The sequence below is a fragment of the Octopus bimaculoides genome, chromosome 7, assembly GCF_046866305.1.
Source record: "Octopus bimaculoides isolate indiv1 chromosome 7, ASM4686630v1, whole genome shotgun sequence".
In the NCBI taxonomy this organism is placed as follows: Eukaryota; Metazoa; Mollusca; class Cephalopoda; order Octopoda; family Octopodidae; genus Octopus; species Octopus bimaculoides.
Genome location: NC_142934.1, coordinates 91,823,196 through 91,841,404, shown reverse-complemented (window position 1 = coordinate 91,841,404; position 18,209 = coordinate 91,823,196). Strand labels below are relative to the sequence as shown.

The 18,209-nt window shown below is 38.4% G+C and overlaps 1 protein-coding gene across 3 annotated transcripts in view; it reads right to left on the bottom strand.

Moving 5' to 3' along the window:
• LOC106867177 (uncharacterized) overlaps positions 1-18,209 on the bottom strand; it is a 65,396-nt gene that overhangs the window by 13,540 nt on the left and 33,647 nt on the right. For all 3 annotated transcript variants that reach the window (XM_089355661.1, XM_089355660.1, XM_089355659.1), the window contains exons 6-12: positions 17,137-17,410; positions 14,374-14,447; positions 11,846-11,965; positions 9,119-9,281; positions 7,304-7,443; positions 6,153-6,363; positions 4,080-4,284 (exon numbers count right to left, since the gene is read on the bottom strand). In XM_089355661.1, coding sequence (XP_089211787.1) covers positions 4,080-4,284; positions 6,153-6,363; positions 7,304-7,443; positions 9,119-9,281; positions 11,846-11,965; positions 14,374-14,447; positions 17,137-17,410 — 1,187 coding nt within the window. The remainder of the gene's footprint in view (positions 1-4,079; positions 4,285-6,152; positions 6,364-7,303; positions 7,444-9,118; positions 9,282-11,845; positions 11,966-14,373; positions 14,448-17,136; positions 17,411-18,209) is intronic.

Below are 18,209 nucleotides of genomic sequence, written 5' to 3'. Positions count from 1 at the left end.
CATGGGTTGGACGGTTTGACTGAAGACTGGCAAGCCAGGAGGCTGCACCAGGCTCCAATCTGATCTGGCAAGGTTTCTACAGATGGATGCTTATTTCTAATGCCAAACACTCCGATAGTGTAGTGGGTGCTTTTTACATGCCACCAGCATGGGAGCCAATCAGGTGGCACTGGTATCGACCACACTCGAATGGTGCCACCAACACAGGAGCCAGTTATGTGGCACTAAGCCCAAAGAAATTCTGGGTTGGTGTCCAATGTGCTGCAGGACCACTGGGAGAAAGGCACCCCTTAGCTTTTGCTAAAGCATGTCTCGAGAAGGTCACTCTGATATAAAACCAGATATGCAGGGAATGGCATTGAACATTTGGGGAATCATTTTTTTTTTTTGTGTGCTTGTGATCATAACCAGCCCACTTATGAGTATCCTTCATTCATAAACTTTGCTCGCAAAGACCTGTTAAGGCAAGTGAGATCAAAATCACTGATGTGGCCAATGACAGTACTGCCTGATTGGCACCCGTCAAATAAAAAACACCATTTGAGCATGGTCGTTGCCAGTACCATCTGACTGGCCCTTGTGCTGGTGGCACGTAAAAGCACCCACTACACTCTTGGAGTGGTTGGCATTAGGGAGGACATCTAGCTGTAGAAACTTTGCCAGATCAGATTGAGCCTGGTGCAGCCTTCTGGCTCACCAGTCCTCAGTCAAACCATCCAACCCATACCAGCACTGAAAGCAGACATTAAATGACAATGATGATGATGATGATGATGATAATGATGATATAAAGCAATAGTTCTGGTGCTATGTAAAAAATCACCCAGTACACACTGTAAAGTGGTTGACATTAGGAAGGGCATTCAGCCCTAGACACCATGCCAAAACAGGCAATGATGACTGGTGCGGCTCCTGACCTTGCTAGCTCCTGTCAAACCATCCAACCCATGCCAGCATGGAAAGCAGATGTTAAATGATGTGAATATATGTGCGTATGAGTGTTTGTATGTATCATTGTTTGGACATAACATAACGATTGTAAATGAACATCATCATTATACAAGTAAGGTTGACCATTTTCAATCATTTGTGAAAAATATGTGTAACTCACTTTACTTGAAAACATGTGAGGGTTGATGACAGGAAAGGCATCTCGCCATAGAAAGTCTGTCTCAACAAATTCTGTCTCACCCATACAAGAATGAAAAAGTGGATGGTGATGATGATGGTTCCTGTGAATTTATATAATCTCTCACTATCTTTCCCCTCTCGTCTTCTCTCTCTCACACACACACAATGCACTCTAAGTCTGATTCTACAGTAAACTTCTGATAAATCTCAGAAATTACAGAATAAATAAACAAGTATTAACATTTATTTTTATTTTCTCTGAGTCAGAATTCTCTCCAGTTCCATTTTCTCCATTCTGCTTTTATCTTTATTAATCTCTTTTAGTAACATGGAACCAGAAACAAAGAATTAATACAAGACCTGCTTAGCTATGGTGATTAAAATCACAAGGAAATATTTGTATTCTTTTAATCTCCACACCAAATTGGTTCACATCACGAAACAGTAGAAACTAATCTCTCCTAAATAATACCATATTGTTAGTTGTTGTTGTCGTTGTTGTTGTTGTTATTATTACTCTGTAGTCTTATTTCTATTGCACGTTTTTGCTGCACAGTTAAGCACAGCTCTATGGTCCCTGGGTTTGTTTTGTTGTTATTTTTACTGCACCAAAAGTGCTCTGTGTAGGATGTGTGTGGTGTTTTACAATGCTGTTTTCCGTAGGTTATATACATTTGTAAGTCCAAGAGTTATATATTTTTTTCTGCATGTTATTTCCATTTCACTTCTCAGAGCTCCTGATTTTCCTTGCTTCAGTTAATTCCATGAGAGCAGACAGCAACCTGTTGTCAAAGGTCTCACAAGGTCTCTTTCCACTATGCTTAACACCCAAGTACAAATCTCAAACTTCTTGCTGTCCTCTATAGAACAGTTTTTCAAGCATGTTCTATGCTCATATCAATTCCAATTTCTCCAACATATTTCTCAAACTTAGTTGTTAGAATCCCCATTGCCCCGACAACTACCGAGATTAATGTTACTCTCTTCATTTCCCACATTCGTGCAATTTCATCTTTTTTAGTAGCTTGTACTTTTCCAATCTTTCCCAGCTCTTTGTCACCCACTCATGTATTCTCATATATGGCTATATCTAGGATCTGGTTTCCTTCTTCCATTTATCCACTAACCAAAATATCTGGTCTCTGAACATCAATCACCGAGTCATATTGGATTGTAAAATTCCATAACATCTTATATTCATTATCTTCAGTGAGGCCTTCAGGTTAATGCTTATACCATTTCTGCTCCTTCAAGATCATACTTTTCACACAATCTCCAGTGAACAAACTTAGCCGTGTTATAATGCCTCTTTTTGTATTCCTTTTCAACCAGTTTGCTACACTCACTCATAATATGTGAAACTGTTTCATTTCCGTTGCCACACATCCTACATAAAGGTGATTCGCTATTCTTATCTATTTGGAACTTGGTGCAATTAGTTCTCAGAGCTTGTTTCTAGGTGTTGCATATCAATACCTCAGAGCATCATTTCAGATCACTTTTTCTTAGTCATCTCCTGGTGTTGCACTTGTCATTCACTTTGATTTCTCTAAAGTATTGTCCAAGCATCATTTTTATTTTCCAGTTGTTTAACCTTTGTTCCCCATCTTGTTTCTTAAATGGTTTTATGTATGTCAGATTTTGACAAGGTATCGTCTTGTTGTTTCTAAGAACAAACAGTGGTTCAATCTGCTGTTTCACGAACCAGCCCAGAATGTTTTCCTCATTTACAACACAGATCTTGCATCCTATGAGGCCTCTTTCTCCCTCACTCCTAGGCACACACAGTCTATCGATATTGCTTTTAGGGTGCAGTTTCTTGTTCATTGTCATCACTTAACCTGTTTTTTCTATCCATTTCTTCAAGTTCATTTTTTTGTCCACAGAAAAACATCTGATCTTGTTCTTTCCATAATTAATTCGGTTCTTCTCAGGCATTCTCACCAAAAGCTTTCATTCATCTCACTCTCCTTGATTTTGTCATACTCCAAAATACCTAGATAATTATATCCATCTATCTCAACGTCCTTGATTTTGTCTCCATTGAATAATTCTACACTATCAGATGACACTATTCTGCCTTTTTATATGATAAGCATATCACACTTTTTAATCCCAAATTCCATTCTGATATCATCATCATCGTCATCATTTAAACGTCCACTTTCCATGCTGACATGGGTTGGAAAGTTTGACAGAGGGCTAGCGAACCAGAAGGCTGCACCAGGCTCCAATCCGATCTGGCAATGTTTCTACAGCTGGATGCCCTTCTTAATGCCAACCATTCTGAGTGTAGTGGGTGCTTTTTATGTGCCACCAGCATGGAAGTCAGTCAGGCAGCACTGGCATCAGCCAAGTTCAGATGATGCTTTTACGTGCCACCAGCACAGGGAGCTAGTCAGGGGGGGGGGGGCTGGCATTGATCACTTTTGGATGGTGCTTTTTACGTGCTACTGGCAAGGGGAGCCAGTCAGGCGGCACTGGCAACCACCCACGCATGAATGGTACTTATTGTATGCTACCAGCATGAGAGCCAGTCAGGCGGCACTGGCATCGGCCACAACTACAATTTCCATTTTGATTTTGATTTTACTTGACTCAATAAGTCTCCTCAAGCACAGTGTATTGCCTGATGATTCAAAGCTACTTTTTTAAATGGGCTGGTTATACGACACTGGTATAGGCTATGGCTGGGATCTCACTTTACTTGCTGGGTCTTCTCAATCACAACATATCTCCAGAGGTCTTGGCCTTTCGTCATTGCTTCTGTGAGGCCCAACATTTGAAGGCTATGCTTGACACTTGATTAACATAAGCATGTCAATTACATAAATGAAATGTTTGTAGCTTACTGCAAACTATATTGTTGTGTAAGCATACATGTATTGATAGACCAATAAAGATGATAAAGCATGTGGAGAATATAAAAGAAAATATTTGCAACTTACTGATCAAAATCCCGAAAGCAAGGTTCAATAAGCATACGTTTTTCTTTTACACATTTTCTTAACTTCTTCATTCCAGCTTCAAACACTGCTTTTTGTTCATCTGATGCTTTGCTCCAGTCAGCAGTGCCTGACTTGGGGATGAGATACACTTCAGAAGGTGGTATTTCTTCTGTTGGAGTTTTCTCTAAGTTGGACTTGGTAAACACTGCAAAGAAATATCAATTTTCTATTAAAAGAAACAGGAATAATGGGAACGATCTCGGTTAGAATGGAAACAGTTGGGTGGAAGAAGTTGTTTAATACCAGATCAGCTCAGATTGAACCCAGACAACTTTGGTTGTTATTATTATTATTACCTTTGCCTTAGCAAAGGCGGAGGTATTGTTTTCAATCGTGTTTGTTTGTTTGTCTGTGGAGAAGATATCTCAAGAACCATTGGATGGATTCAGATGAAACTTTCAGGGATGTTTGGCCTCGTGACTGGCATGAACTGATTAGATTTTGAGATCGATCCAGAACTGGACAAAGATTCTGGATTATTTTTCCAGTTTTTTACTTCATTTTTGAGAGTGCTCGGGTTCATTTTTAGTATTCTCATTTGTGAGAGCAATCAAGTTTATTTCAGATATTCTCATTTTAAAAATCATTTCTGCCTAATCATTGAGAGGGTGTTACTGTTGCCTTGGCAAAGGTTTGTGCTCTCTTGAGTGCTCTTATTATTATTATTATTATTATTATTGAGTGAGAGAGCAGTGCATACCATCAAAATAATACTGGGATACAAATATACAAAGCCCAATATACCCATCACGACTAACCATCTAATAAGGGTCCACCAGGCACATGCATCACAACCATATGGGCATGACATTGTGACCCCATATCAAGATAAACAGCATATGACCTTGCAGATAGGGCTCAGAATTTTCTTCAGGTTGAGTAGCCCATCCCACTCAAAAGGTCACTGAATAAGGGTTGTTTAAAGATGTTGAACGAAACACCTATATTTCCAGGGGTGAATTATTCAAAATCCCTCTCAACACATAGCTACGATGCTCCTCCACTACTTCTGCTCATGATCAGAGATGCACATATCAGCCACTAAGAGACATGCTCAACTGGTTAATGTCAAACAACTGACAAGCAAACCTGTGGTATTGAGCAGAATATTTGCTGTAGACAATCTTTTATACCAAGACAAAACAATGTACATGATAACACTTCCAATCACTAAAGATGAGAAGCCATGACAGCCACTGCCTGGTACTGCATCAGAGTATTCATCATCATCATCATCATCATCATCATCGTTATTGTTGCTTCAAATTGATTCTCTATGCAAGTATGGAGATGAGGTGAAATGGTTTCTATGAATTTGCATATCTGCATACTGATGAAGCTTATGTTTTTACAACTACAGGCCTTTCCTATCATTAACCAATTAAAACTGTGACCCAGAATAAATACTGGGGCAAAACAGGGTTATTTTCCCAGGCAAAAACACTGTTTACTGCAAAGTTTGAACTCATCACCATGGGGTTCACACACCTAAGCAATTCTCGTATATAACAAAAAAAAGTAAACAAAACCCAAATATAAAAGAATAAACAAGTTCAAGACATATTGAAATAACAAAAACTCAGGCAGGGATGTAGCTGAGGGGTTAAGAGGCTTGCTTGGCAAACATGTGGCTTTGGGTTCAATTTCCAGTGTGATACCTGGAGTAAGTGACTTCTATAAAAGATGTAGGCTAACCAAAGCCTTGTGAGAGAATTTGGCAAATGGAAGCTGTGAGGAAGCCTACTATATGTGTGCATGTGTGTCTTTGTGTTTATGTTTCCCCCCCCCCCATACTGCTTGACAACCAGTGTTGAATAATTTACATCTCCATAACTTAGCAGCTTAGTATAAAAGATCAATAAATAAGTACCAGACTTTTAAAAATAAGTATTATGGTCAAATTGTTTGAGCAAACTATTCAAGGCAATGCTCCAGCATCAGCTGCAGTCCAATGACAGAAACAAGAAAAAAAAAGGAAAAACATATTAAACTGGAATTATGAAAATTACTTACCTAGGTTGATATCATTGTTGAAATTTGTCCAAATAATTTTGTCCTTATGTTGAGGGTCTTGGTAGTGATCACAGAGTAAGTCAAACTGGTCATTGGTCATGTCATGGAAACCTATCTTACTGAATCCAAGAGATGACAAACCACGTCGAAACTGAGCTTTGGTAATTGAACCAGACTTAAGAGGATCGTAATCTTCAAAATTCTGACCGACCTAAATATAGATTATTTTATACTTTGGTCACTGAAAATAGCAAGGAATGGTCAACTACAACCCTCTGCAATTCCCACCCCATCTACCTTTTATTAAGATTGACCTGGCATTGAACTGGTTACGACGACAAAGGTTCCAGTTGATCTGATCAACGGAACAGTCTGCTCGTGAAATTAACATGCAAGTGGCTGAGAACTCCACAGACACATGTACCCTTAATGTAGTTCTCAGGGAGATTCAACATGACACAGAATGTGACAAGGCTTCCCTCCTTTGTATTACATTTTTGCCAGCTGAGTGGACTGGAACAATGTGAAATAAAGTGTCTTGCTCAAGGACACAACACTAGCAATTGAACTCCTGACCTCATGGTCATGAGCCGAATGCCCTAACCTCTAAGCCATACACCTTCATTAGAGATTGATCTACAGATGGTTCAAATGCACATCAACTGCTGCATCATCATCATTATTTAACGTCCATTGTCCATGCTGGCATGGGTTGGACGGTTTGACTGAGGCTGGTAATCTGGAAGGCAGCACCAGACTTGAGTATGATTTGGTATGGTTTTCTATGGCTGGATGCCCTTCCTAACACCAACCACTCCGAGAGTGTAATGGATGTTTTTATGTACCACTGGCACGGGTGCCATTTGCATCACATCATTTCTGCCACGACTGCAATTTTGCTTGGCTTGATGGGACTTCTCAAGCACGACATAATGCCAAAGGTCTTTGTCATGGCCTCCGTGAGGCCCAATGCTCAACAGGAACTCGACCACTTTGTCTCCATGAGGCCCAACGCTCGAGAGGAACTCAGTCACTTTGCCTCTGTGAGGCCCAAATCGTCAATTCCCCAATTTGGAAGGACCTGCAAATCCCATCATGATTAACATAGTTTTTCTATCATTAGGAAAAAAAACCCTTCTCCTGTTTCTCACCTGAAGTCTGTTTACAAAAACGACATGTCTAATGCGAGCCATCACTTCATCAAAAGTTAAATTGGATTTTTCAGCCTTTTTCACCTCAACTTTTGCTTGATCTGGAAGAATGACATCTCCAATAAAGTGGGCTTTGAAATCTGAAAATATTACAAAAACCAAATAGTTTAGGACTGAACTTGTAGACTACATTTTGGAAAGTGAATGAGTAAAATTTTATTCAGAGGATAAATGGTTAGATATGCAAATTTATGGTAATATTGTGTTTATATTTCTTTTTATCTTGTCTTGCAAAAACACCAACATCAATGTTATCATTTCTCATAACTCTTGGTATTTCTGTATTCATTACTACTACTACTACTACTACTACTACTACTACTAATAATAATAATAATAATAATAATAATAATAATAATAATAATAATAATAATAATAATGATAATAATAATCTTTTCTATTATAGGCACAAGGCCTGAAATTTTGGGGGACAAGGATAAGTGATTACACTGACCCCAGTTTCACTAGTACTTAATTTATTGACCCCAAAAGGATGAAAGGCAAAGTTAATTTTAGTGGTATTTGAACTCAGAACATAGCAGTAGATGAAATACAATTGAGCATTTCACCCAGTGAGCTAACAATTCAGCCAGCTCACAACTTTAATAATAATCCTTTCTGCTACAGGCACAAGGCCTGAAATTTGGGGGAGGGGGTAGTTGATTTCATTGACCCCAGTACTCAACTAGTACTTATTTTATCAACTCCGAAAGGACGAAAGGTAAAGTTGACCTCGGTGGAATTTGAATTCAGAATATCAAGTGGGATGAAATGCCTCTAAGCATTTCACCCAGCATGCTAACAATTTTGCCAGCTCACCACCTTTAATAATAATAATAATAATAATAATAATAATAATAATACCCAGCAAAATAAGCTGAGAGTTTCCATCAAGAATAAAAGAAGTATTTAATGTCCATTATCCATGGATTGGACGGTTTGACCAGGGTTGGTAAGCTGGGAGGCTGCACTTTGTTTTGGTATGGTTTCTACAGTTAGATGCCCATCCTAATGCCAACCACTTTACAGAGCATACCAGGGGCTTTTACATAGCACCACATGGACGCTTTTACATGGCACCACATGGAAACTTTTACATGGCACCACATGAATGCTTTTACATGGTACTGCATGGGTGCTTTTACATGGCACTACATGGACACTTTTACATGGCATCATATGGGCGCTTTTACATGGCACCACATGGACGCTTTTACATGGCACCACATGGGAACTTTTACATGGCACCACATGAACGCTTTTACATGGCACCACATGAACGCTTTTACATGGCACCACATGAACGCTTTTACATGGTACTGCATGGGCACTTTTACATGGCACCACATGGGTGCTTTTAAATGGCACCACATGGGCACTTTTACATGGCACCACATGAACACTTTTACATGGCACTGCATGGGCACTTTTATGTATATGTACATCGTTTTAATGTCCATTTTGTATGATTTGCATGAGTGACACAGGACTTGAGGCAGAAAATGTTTGTTTTATCCAACTGGAGGCTCTTCCCATCATCAATTCTCACCCGTTTCCAAGCAAGGTAAAAGGGTCTCTGTGATCAACCCCTTTCAAAAATTGCCAGCCTTGGACCCCGTTATTGGCCAGTGTCCTGTTCAGGGAAGGGATGTTGGGATCACAGTCGGTTATACATCATAGAAACTAGGAAACTGACCCTTTGAGTCCAGGGACTAAAGAAAAATATAGAAATTAAAATTAGAATCAATAACCTACCTGGATCCACAGTTTGAACATACAATGGATAATTAATATCTCCGTTTTCATTACCAAATTTTTTAACAAGCAATCTCAATTGTCTGTCAGTTAATTCTAATTTTACAAAGTGCATTACACGAGCAAACTGGTTCTTGGTGATTGACTTTGTATATCCAACACCCTAAAGAAAGAAGAAACAGCAAAGGGAAACAAACAAACCTTCTTTTGAGCATTTTTTTTTTTCTTTTAAGAAATCAACATAAAAGAGTTGTTAGAAAATCAAAGACACCATCTCACTAGTACTGCATGCTGGCCATGATGGAGACACTTAATTCTCAGTTGACCTAGTCTGAATAGCTCTGAATAGCTCTAAATAGTGAAATAGTCCCAAAATGGGGATATCATGATATCATTATATAAAAGATATCATATCTTTTATATAAACAGAAAGACATTTTGTTACATTTTACAGCTTTGAGTGTACTTCCACCTGTGGGTGCAGTGTGTAGACGGATGAGATTCATTGGATTTGGATTGTGGCACACAAGCCCAGCAATTTGGGGGGAGGGGTGAAGTCAGTTACATTGACCCCCCCCAACGCTCAGCTGGTACTTACTTTATCAACCCTGAAAGAGAGAAAAGCAAACTCAACCCCAGTGGAATTTTGAACTCAGAATGTAAAGACAAGTGCAAAGCCCCTGAGCATTGTACCTGACATGCTAACGAGTCTGTCAGCTCACCAGCTTCAGGTGGTGGGGGAGGATGATATCATCATCATCATCATCCTTTAACACCTTCCTTCCATGTTGGCATGAGTGGGACGATTTGACAGTGGATGCCCTTCCTAACACCAACCACTCAGCAAAGTGGACTTAGTGCTTTTTGGACGTTAAATGCTGATGATAATGATATATATATATATATATATATATATATATATATATATATATATATATATATATATATATACATATATATATATATATATATATATATATATATATATATATATACTCAGTAGATGAAGAGGAATCCTCCACTTGTCTCCCTTCACTCACCATCACAAGTTTAATCTGTAACTAGACTACTCATGCTCCACTGGGTCACTGGGAAAGTCTGAGTATCCCAGCAACAGAGTTTTGTTTCATGGGTTTTTCTTTACCAAGTTATTTCGCATGATTTTAATGAATATGACATTGAAATCACAAATAAAGGGCTCCTTTCCCCAGAGAAGGAAAGATTTGGCTGTTATTTCTTGCACACCCTGCAACCACATAACAGGTATTTTGAGTCCTTTATCACAAATAGCTGTTACATGGCAGCAGAGCATGCTAGCAATAGCAGCTAAATATTTGGAGGTGAGATACATTGAATGCAGTAAAAATAAACCTATGGAAAATAAATTATTTCACAACAAGGTTACGAATGGGCCTTTTACGAAATATTTACCATATTTTCCAAGTCATTTTCACTTTAAAATATTTTTTAAATATGCCAAAAAAATTTTTGTAATGGCATTCATTTGAAAATAATTTAAAAAACATTAAAATATTATCAGTTTAAAGAAAGCTAAAATATGAATACATACTGTACAAACAACATTTTGGAATCACATTTACTTAAAAATATTTCTAAATGATTAAAATATTGTGTTTAACAAAAGCGAAAATAGAAACATTTACTGTAAAAAACAAATTTTATTTTTTCGTTGTCAAGTCACTGAGTCTAATCACAAGGTAAGAGTTTCTTCCCTTCCAGGGTTAAGTTATTTTCAGAATATTTTCCCATTATACACCATTTTGGGTATTTATACCCCGGAAACCCCTAATATCTCAACAACCACTTATCTGATTTATGTAAAACTTGTTTTATTCCGTTTGTATTCATATTTCAGGGGAAACTTAATTTGTAGTCTATTGTGTCTGGGGAGAGTCATTTTCTTATTGTGCCTTAAAATTTAACACACTCACAGTTAAAATTTCCACTTATTTCTTATTTTCATTTTCCTAAAATTTTTGTTGCGTCTTGCAACCTTTTTCCTATTATGTGCCAGTTTGGCTGGGTAACATTGCAAGCAAGCAAGCAAGATTCAAGCTCACTTTTAATGTATTATAGATGACACAGTTTTCAGTTTGATTCCTGTGTGGCATCATGGAGCATCATGGTCTTCTACAATAGCCTTGGATCAACCAATGCTCGGTGAGTAAAATTTAGGAAATGGAAACAATGAAGAAAGTCCATTGGAAGGAGTCTTCCTGTTCTGGAGTGTCTTCAGGGAAGCCCACAATGCTGCAAACTTCAACTTTTTAGAATCTAAACCAAATATATCTGCCCCAAATATACCAGATCCAACCTATCACACCTACCCTTTAGTGTCATTCTAAAAATACACAGTCACATTGCCAGCATTTCAAAGCTACAAAATAAGCATGATTAAGAAAAAAACAATGTGAATGAAAAAAAAGCATTACATTTGATAGAATAATTTAAATGCTAAAGGGTTCGACCTTTAATCCAGATCTCCAATTGGATGAAGACTTCTTCCTTCCTTTCTTCCTCCCACCAGTCTCTACCCCATCATATCACTAAAGTCCATGGCTGTTGCTCTTCCGCCTCTAACTAAGCCATAAGTAAAAATGCTTGAAATTTGTATTCCTATCAGAACAAATTAGTTTAATTGTAGCTTCAAGGTTAAACATACATCAAGCATACAATTCCCTGGGATGATGGAGAATAAACACTCACTCGATCATAATCTTTGAAATATGGAAAAAGTAGTAAATTTCTTTCTTTGATTTTCTCAGCTTGATAATCAAGCAGTTCTTTTATTTCTGCTTCTTCTTCGGCACTGAGTGTATTTATTCTCTGCAATTAAGAGGAGAAAAACAAAAACAAATTAAAAAGAAAAAAAAAAACGCATGTGGTGAATAATAAAAAGAAAGGTTGATAAATGTTCCAAACCAAAGAAATTGTTTTTAAATTGGAAAGACATTTAGTTCCATTTAGTTTTAAGATGCCTCAATTTGAACATGAATTTGTGAGTTTTTTAATAATAAGAAGGTTCTTGTAGTAAAGATTGTTTGCCAACATAAACCAGGTCTGCCGTGTTATGTTGGCAAACAACCTTTACTACAAAGTACTGTTGCTGAATATCTCTTGTTGTGAGATTTAAAAATAGTAATTTTCTAAGAAGTTTCTTGCTAAAATCAAAATCTTTCATATCGAGTGAAAGTGTCATGAGAATAAACAATTGATGAATACTCTGCAGTTAGGAAGAAAATTTATCAAATGGTGCCAACCAAAATTCTAAAGAATCAAAAGTTGTTGAGTGAAAAGCCAGTCAAGCTTTGATTAAGCTAAATGCAGCTTATAAAAGGGGATTGAAGGACAGATAGGGGGTCAGATAAAGGTGGAGAGAGGTGGGAGGGAGACAGAAGTAGCAAATATACTTCAGGGAAAAGACTTCTTTAAGTTGTGTGTGTGAAAGTTTACAATTGGGAAAACAGATTTGTAGAATTGGTGCTTTTAATCAAAATTATTTTGCAACTGAGGCCTGGATACTTATTTAAAGATTGTTACTAAGAGATTGCTTGTGATCCTTGTTTCTACATTGCTAGGAAGGAAGGAAGGAAGAAAGGAAGGAAGGAAGGAAGGAAGGAAGGAAGGAAGGAAGGAAGGAAGGAAGGAAGGAAGGAAGGGAAAGAGAGGGGGGAAGAAAGTGGGAGTGAGGAAGAGAGGAGGGGAGAGGGAGGGAGAGAGAGAAGTAAGGTGGGAGAGAGAGAAGTAAGGAGGGAGGGAAAAAGAAGAACAGAAGATGGATGTAGTTGTTGTACACTGAGTTATATTCTGCAATATCCAACAACAACCAAACTGTTACTAACTCAAAAAAAACTGATTGTGGCAGGGGACACTCATATTCATTCACTCAACCCCTCTCCCCATCTCTCTGCATCACTTTCATTTACATACAGCATAAGTTATCCAACCAAATTACTAAGATGAGAACAACATTTTCTTACAGAATCCTTTCTTTTCAGTTTGTGAGTTAATTTTCTTGGAATGGTTGTTTCATTTTTAACTATTATCATTACATTACAGTGCAGGGTTCAAATCTAATTCATGGGTTCTAATGATGGTTCTTTGAGTTGTTTGATCAATGGCGCGACCTATTTATTGACACATAGTGTAAGTGACTGGGTATTTTACATATCATAGTGCCCTTATCATATTCCTCAGGAAGAATCTATGTGCCACATATACAGTATGACAAGGCTGACCCTTTCAATTGGAGATGCAACTCACCCAATGGGCGTTTGCCAAGTCTCTTTGCCCACCCACCTCCCCACGTAAGGCTTTAGTTAACCTGAAACTCTACTTCACAACAAACTACTACACAGTGTCAATGAATTTGAAAGCTCATCATTGTAAAACAAATGTTCCAACCATTTAACAGGCTATAACTGTACTAGACTATACTTTTACCAAGCTATACTTATAATAAGCTGATTTGCCTTTAGTACATTGGATGAAATTGTTGGCTAAGATAGTTTACACTTCTCACAATATTTTCTTCATATTACGGCTTTAAAAGAAGCAGTCTCATCTCTTTTTTACTCTGCAATGCCTGATAACCATTAAAGAGAGGTCATGAGGAAATAAAAGAAATGTGGCACAATTGAATCCAAAGACAAAATATTCAGCATTATGACAGTAATAATAATGGTTTCAAAAGGTTTCAAATTTGCACACAAAACCAGTGATTTTAATGGGAGTTTTATGTTGATTACATCAATTCCATTGCTCTTCTGGAACTTATTTTATCAATCCCGAAAGGGCATCAGGCAAAGTTGGTCTCAATAAAATTTGAATCCAGAACACAAAGAGCTGGAAGAAATGTTGCTGAGCTTTTTATTCCTCTTGCTAACCATTCTCATCACCGTGATGGCAATACTAAAAATGGTTATTAATAGATTACATAGAGACATGTCTTGGATAGTACTCTGCAATGCATCACTTGTTTTTATTTATTAAATAAAAGAAAAAAGGAGAGCCAAATATCAGAATTAAATCGAACACAAGAACACAGCTAATGGTAAGCTTGTGAATTCATTACATGTAACAAGGCATACATTTCTCCAAACGAATTTCATGGTTCCATAACGACAACCCATAGATATTCATGGAATGGAATTCTGAAGAATTTGATGGTCAGACAACTGTAGAAAAGTAAATACATTTTGCAAAAATATTTTATCAAAATGTCATCTTCTTACCCTGTTAAGAGCACCCATGGGTGGGCGGGTTACTTCTTCAGTTGGTCTTTTCTCAAGATGACAGTGAGTAAAAGCTGTAAGGATTTCAAGTAAACACAAAATTATTCATTACAAACAACACAAGTCATTGCTTCTTGAAATTCTTCGTTAAATGTTAAGATCAATAGTAAGAGTCATTAATGATATTTATTGATCAGACACAAGGTAATTATTAAATGAATGGGGTTATTGATTATTGAACCAACTTCCATATATTATTGGTTTTTGTATTGATTAAGATGAGATGGAAGGGCAAATCTTCACAGACTGATTCAAAACATAAAGGGTCATAACTAAATTCTATAAGACATTTAGACTTGCATTTTACCGTTTCTGCCCAAAACATACCCTGTCCCTCAAATAAGTGATGAGGGAAGCATAGTCGTTAACTTAGCTCAATCCTTGTTGTGGTGTAATGGCTGAGAATTATGCCAGCAAAATGCAAGCTCTTGTAGGGTCGCCTATGCTGGACAGGTCAAAGGACAGAGGCCAGACTAATATGGACCTCCTCTTCTCAAAGGTAAAAATGGGTCTGCATAGGGCCAATACTAATACCTAGAAAAAATACAGAAGCATCAATGACAATTCAAAACCAAACAAGAGCTGAGAAAAGAAGGCCTTCCTTCAGAGAAACCCAACATAGTGTAGCAAAATCTGAAAAGAAGTTGCCAGGAAAAACAAGGATCTATAGTAGAAGACACTTGCCTAAAGTGCCATACTGTGGGACTGAACCCCTTACTATAAAGTTGGGAACTAAACATCTTAACCACATGGCTAAGCCTACACCTACTTTTTATTTTAATGCTAACATCCTGTAACTCTCAATGAATTATTAGGTCACCCCCTAAAGACCTGATCCACTATTCACTCTAATACTTCCAACAGTTGGATATCTTTAGTGGAGGTCACTTAGCTGTAAGTATTCCAACCAGGTTTCCAATCTGAGAATAACAAAATCTTTCTTGTTTTCCTGAGGACATGAATCACTAAGTTGTCCTCAATGTTGTCATCCCCACCACTGTCGCTGCTACCACTGTCACTGCTACCACTGTCGCTGCCACCACTGCCACTGCATTCATCATTTAACATCTGTTTTTCAGGAGCTGGTAAGCCAGGGAGTTGCACCAGGCTCCAGTTGTCTGTTTTGGTATGGTTTCTACAGTTGGATGCTCTTCCTAATGCCAACCACTTTACAGAGTGTGCTGGGTGTTTCTTTTTACATGGCACCAGCACAAATGCTTTTTCCATAAAAAAAAGAAAAAGAGGTCTCCTTGCACCTCTACCTCCTCCCCACGTTGTTATACACAGATGATATTGTCATGTAAGAGGACAAAACTAAGTGAAACAACTAGGCTGAGAATTGAACCCACATCAGAGGTTTGTCACTCTAAATACACCCAACCACTCTCCAATGCTAATACACCAACAACATGCCAGGATTGATTCAATCAATTACATCAACACTATTCACTACATATGCTGATCTTGTGCCACTGCTAAATCAAAAGAAATGTGTAGTTACTGTACAAGAGAGAGAGACAGAGACAGAGAGACAGAGACTAGAATGTCAGTAGTCTCAATGGACAGTAAAGAAATGTTAACAATAAATATTTGCTTTGTTCAGTAAAATTCTGGCAACAGTCAACACTCCTGGCTAATTTTAATTCCTTTATTATTCTTGCTACTAAATCTACATGTCTGTAGAATCAATAAACATTGATTACACACACATTACAGCCATCATGTATTGGACAACATCTAACACATCTGAAGCTCAGCTCTGTGAATAGAGTTAGGCTTGGTCCAGCAGCCTTCAGGGGGGTCATCCAGGACATCAGGAAAAACGTCATCTTCATGAAGTGTGTGTGTGTGTGTGTGTGTGTGTGTGTGTGTGTGCGTGTGTGTGTGTGTGTGCGTGCGAGTATCAAGAGAAGGCTAGTTTGATAAGGTGCCTCTGTGTGGTTAGTTGGGCCTGAAAGAAATAGCAGCCAGGTTTTACTCAAGTAACACCCTACCATCTTCAATATGCAAAAGACACACTGAATAATCTGGTCCTACAAATCCCTTAAAAATAGTTGGGACTGCCATATTTGAAATACATTTAATCATTTGTTATCGCTGCTGACTCGGGGCTAAACAACAACCGTGATTACCCTGTTGTTATCATTGCCATTGTTTTATCATCCACTTTTCCATGCTTGCATGGGTCAGATGGGATTTACTGAAGCAAATTTTTGACAGCTGGAGGCCCTTCCTGTTACCAACCCTCGCTCATTTCCAAGCAAGAGAATATTTCCACATGACCAGACGTTTTCCATGGAAGACTGGAAATGAACAACATCACTTGTATGAAGGCGATGCTCATTTACAATCTTCACACGACATTGAGACAGAGGTACAGAGAGAGGGGAGAGAGGGAAAGGGAGAGAGAGGGGAGAGAGGGAAAGGGAGAGAGAGGGGAGAGAGGGAGAGAGAAGGGGACAGAGGGAGAGAGGAAGAGGGAGACAGAGGGTGAGAGGGAGAGGGGCAGAGGGAGAGAGAGAGGGGGACAGAGGGAGAGAGAGGGGGACAGAGGGAGAGAGAGGGGTACAGAGGGAGAAAGAGGGCGACAGAGGGAGAGAGAGGGGGACAGAGGGAGAGAGAGGGGGACAGAGGGAGAGAGAGGGGGACAGAGAGAGAGAGAGAGAGAAGTGATAAAAGTAAATAAAACAGCAAAGAATTTACCATTTTCAATATCCTCACAGAACTCCTTGTATCGAACTTTGCTATCAAGGGTCCTGTTAGCTTCAACTATTTTTTGGATGTCACTCATCGTTAGGTGGGCTTCTTTTCCTATGCCCAGCTTCAGAGATGTTATGAACTGGGCTTCGGTTATTGCTCCACAATTAAGTTTATCGTAATCTCTGAAGAAATCAGTTGTCCGAACGCCATTCTTAAAGGCTTCAATTTTAATGTTGTCAACGATTTTGGCCAGAGGATTATCAGGTTCTGGTTCTAACTGATTTGTGAATGAAAAAAAAAAGAAAGAAAGTAAAATGGCTATTCATAAACTGGCTGTAATAGATTTGTGTAATTAAATGGTTTACAGGACATAGAACAAAAATATATAATTATCTGGAATAACTCTGCAGTAAAGAGTGTTGATATCCATTTTCCCAGTTCTATATTTAAGAGATGAGGAATTATGTACATTATTTACATTTGACGGATATTTGTCCTCATCTTGTTTGTTGTTATTATTATTATCATTCAGGTCACTGCCTGGAATCGAACTCGGAATGTTGGGGTTAGTAGCCCACGCGCTTAACCACTATGCCATATGCCTGTAGTGGTTAAGAGCACAGGATACTAACCCCAAGGTTCCGAGTTTGATTCCAGGCTGTGACCAGAAGAAGAAGAAGAAGAAGAAGAAGAAGAAGAAGAAGAAAAAGAAGAAGAATTAGACGAACTAGAAACACCTGCAGAAAAAGCTAAGCGCTTGAAAACCCGTGCTAAAATTGCTGCCTTAGATATTATGACTGAAAAATGGCATGGAAAACCTCTCAATGGCAAATACCCAAAGAGAGGGAATAATGCAGATATTGACAAAGCCCTTACCCACCAATGGTTAATGGCCTCTGGCTTGAAATCAGAAACAGAGGGGTTTACATAGCAGCCCAAGATCAATGCCTACCTACAAAGAACTACCAGGCCAACATATTAAAGAACGGCAGCTCCCCATTATGTCATATATGCCAACAACAAAATGAGACCATCGATCATGTTGTCTCCATGTGCAGTCTGCTTGCGCCTACAGA